A 3,380-nucleotide genomic window follows, 5' to 3' on the forward strand; every position below is an offset into this window, starting at 1 on the left:
TAATAGACTCATAATCGTTATATAATGAATGGAACACACACACACACACACACACGGGCGGGTGCAAGGGGGCGGCCTTCGGCCACCCCCCCGCACCCACACCGTCACAGAGGTCTCCTCCGACAGTACAATCATAGGAACAGTACAATCGTAAAAGTCGTGTGTCCCTGTGCAGGGGGGGGAGGGGAGGTAAAAGTTACTTTACGTGGAAAGTTTAACGTTCCTGAACAAAGGAAGGTGTCAAATAGTACTTAATAGCATATATGTATTATATATCGATGTTAATTTTAAAACTATGATTGTTAATAACTTTTTAACGAAGGACGAGCGACGGCTAAAACTTGCTGGAGGTTACTCAGGGTCATGACCTTGACAACATACGTCAAGGTCAAGGTCATCGGAGGGTCCGTTATAATGCATAATTACCAAATATTGTTCTGTTGGAATGTAGGATGGCAAAAACGAATTATTTTAACTATAACACCATAAATTACACCTTTCTTGTGACACAGTGGATGGTGAGAATGAAAATTTAAAAATCTACCGGAAAAGTTTGCTTTGCGATATATCCGTCGAAAATGAGTTTCTGTTCGTTTAATATTATCAGAGTAAAAAACTTAGTTTACTATCTGTGCCAAATTTCACAGTAAACTAGCATGTAATAAATTAAAGATATCTAAAATATCTCCGATATTTTCAGACGCTAATATAATGTCATATCTATAATAGAACAATAGCTGGACTGGCAACATTTCAATGACCTTTTTTTCTAAATCTTGCATTACCATGTTGCAACTATTGGTGATAATAGTGAATCCATCGGGGTTCCAAAGATTTGATTGTATATTACATTATTGAAGACGAAATATGTAAAGTTTAATAGATTTAACCGGAAGGCAATTAAAAATTCGTTTACCGAAATCTTAGTATTCCTTGATACATAGTTCCACCTTCCAACAATACTATCAGATGCCAAATCTATAGGTATGTTGGAAAATAAGGAAACCACATCAAAGGATACCAATGAGGAATCTGACTTTTCTTTTATTATTTATTATTTATTTGTGAATGTTAACGATTACTTTCTAGATTTATACTTTTTTACTACTAAATAATTTTAACAACTGACATGAGTTTTTAATTATTGACACAACATTTAATACAAGAGATGAAGATATTTAGATAATTATGTATTTTTTTTCTTGTGAACATTAGTGTAATATTATTGTAACATTGAAAATGACCCGATTGGCGTCAAAACGTTTGGATTTACGTAGTATTTATTTTGAATTTTGTATTAAAGTTTCTGTTTCATTAAAAATTGGCTCGTTGCCCTTTAACTATCGAATTTGTTATTTACTTAGATTTTAGGATCTAACAATTCATCACTTGCTATTGTACTATTATACTATAATTAAAAATTATGCGTTAATTACTTTGCTATGTATATATTCTTTTATTGTTACTACATACTATTAATATTATTGTTTTCCCATTAAGTTTTATAAAAAATCGTAGGTTCACCCTGGCCGCTTAGCAATCTTACATCATCAATTAAAGAAGTAATTCAACCTTACATCGAAGTTTTACCGAAAAAAGCTCCTATATTCATTACGGTAATGCAAATTAACTTTAAAATAATTCTAATCAAGAATTATGTTAAAAAGAAATTTTATTTATTATTACAGCCACTGAAAGATATTGCGGTAATAAGCGGACAACCAGCTAGATTCGAATGTATTGTTCAAGCTGAACCACAACCCAATATTTTATGGTCAAAAGATAGTAGAATCGTCGAAAATTCTAAGATTCACGAAGTTCAATACAGAAACGGCATTTGTCGTCTTACTATAACGAGAGCTTTATCTGGTACGATACAAGTAAACTTTATGCTTATATTTAATTCTCTAAATGTGTTAATTTATTATTATATTTTTACAAAATTTTTTTATAAATATTGGGATGGAGAGAGCCAGTGCCAGTGACCTTGACCTTGATTTATATTATTAAGGTCGTGAACCTCCAATAAGTTTTAGTCGTCGTTCATTACTCTTTAAAAAGTTATTAAGAAAAAAAAGTTTAAGAAAATAACGTCTTTTGTTTACTATATGGAATAAAAATTGCTAAAAATAATTTGCTTTAAAAACAAAAATTGTTCTTGAAAACGTTATTTTCTCACAAAATTTTTGTTTTTAAGTTTTTATATAGTAGTGCAAAGGAGCGCACTACTTTCCATGCGAAGCGACTCCCACTCTATCCATGTCCTGCCTTAAAATCGTCTCAGTAATATCTAATGGATTTTAGTTTACAGTCTTTATTCATTGAAAAATTATTAACAAATACAATTGACAATATAAGCGTAACATTTAACTCTTCCTTTTCCCTTAAAATGAAATATTAAAGCAGATCAAGTATCTGCTTTAAAATACAAATTTTCTGATTCATTTCACATTCTTCACTGCTTTTGGCAGAAGGATGATTGGGTGGAACTCGCTTCACATGGAAAATCATAAAATATATATTTTAAAGCAAAAAATTTTTGTTTTATATAGTAGAAAAGAGATATTATTTTAAACTTTTCTTGTTAATAACATTTTAACAAATAATGAGCAATGGCTAAAACATGTTGGAAGTCACATAGAGTCATGACTTTGACAATATATGTCAAAGTCAAGGTCAATGGTGCTGGCTCTCTCCATGTTAACATTTATTATCATTATTTGCATAAAATAATATATTTAAATATAGAAGATAAGTATGTATTCTTCTTATATAGAGGATGCCGGGATTTATGCATGTACGGCAACGAATTATTTAGGTTCCACCATAACTTCTGCTAACTTAGAAGTTCCAGATAATAGACGTTCTATATATGTTCTTATTCCGTAAAAATCTGGTGAAGAAAGAAATCAACAGCCGAATGGAATAAATACAAAGGTGGTGGAATATTTAATTCTTAATTTCAGTTTGTTGATACCGATTTTCACATTGTATCGTGTTATTATATTTAACCGGGTCACAAAATAACTCGGTAAAGGAAACATATATACAAGGTGGTAAAGTGTTACAAACTAATAACTTTAAAAATATTTGTCCTATCAAAAAAATGTTCATGAGAAAGTATATTCGAGAGGACTTTCTAACTACATAAAAAACCACCTCCGTTATCCTTGAAGAGGGGCGGGGAATAACATCAAAGTTTCAAATGGGACTCCCTGTAAAATGTTACATATTTTGTTACATCTACGAGGAAAAACAAGTAAACTTTGTCTGAAACATTTCTTTGGAAAATGTTCCTATCAAAAGTTATGAACATTTAAACTTTTAGCTATTTTATTCACGATTGAACTCCATTGTGTTCAGGATACAATGAAAACGAA

The 3,380-nt window shown here is 30.9% G+C and overlaps 1 protein-coding gene across 1 annotated transcript in view; it reads left to right on the forward strand.

Annotated features, from left to right (window-relative positions):
* Window positions 1-3,380, forward strand: part of LOC108775274 (muscle M-line assembly protein unc-89-like) — a gene marked incomplete at its 5' end in the record, with an annotated part of 64,529 nt that extends 61,149 nt beyond the window's left edge. Inside the window, 3 exons of the mRNA XM_018541583.1 lie at window positions 1,519-1,616; window positions 1,689-1,869; window positions 2,777-3,380. Of these exons, the coding sequence (XP_018397085.1) occupies window positions 1,519-1,616; window positions 1,689-1,869; window positions 2,777-2,889 (392 nt within the window). The remainder of the gene's footprint in view (window positions 1-1,518; window positions 1,617-1,688; window positions 1,870-2,776) is intronic.

This window comes from Cyphomyrmex costatus, unplaced genomic scaffold (genome assembly GCF_001594065.2).
Source record: "Cyphomyrmex costatus isolate MS0001 unplaced genomic scaffold, Ccosl1.0 scaffold294, whole genome shotgun sequence".
In the NCBI taxonomy this organism is placed as follows: domain Eukaryota; kingdom Metazoa; phylum Arthropoda; class Insecta; order Hymenoptera; family Formicidae; genus Cyphomyrmex; species Cyphomyrmex costatus.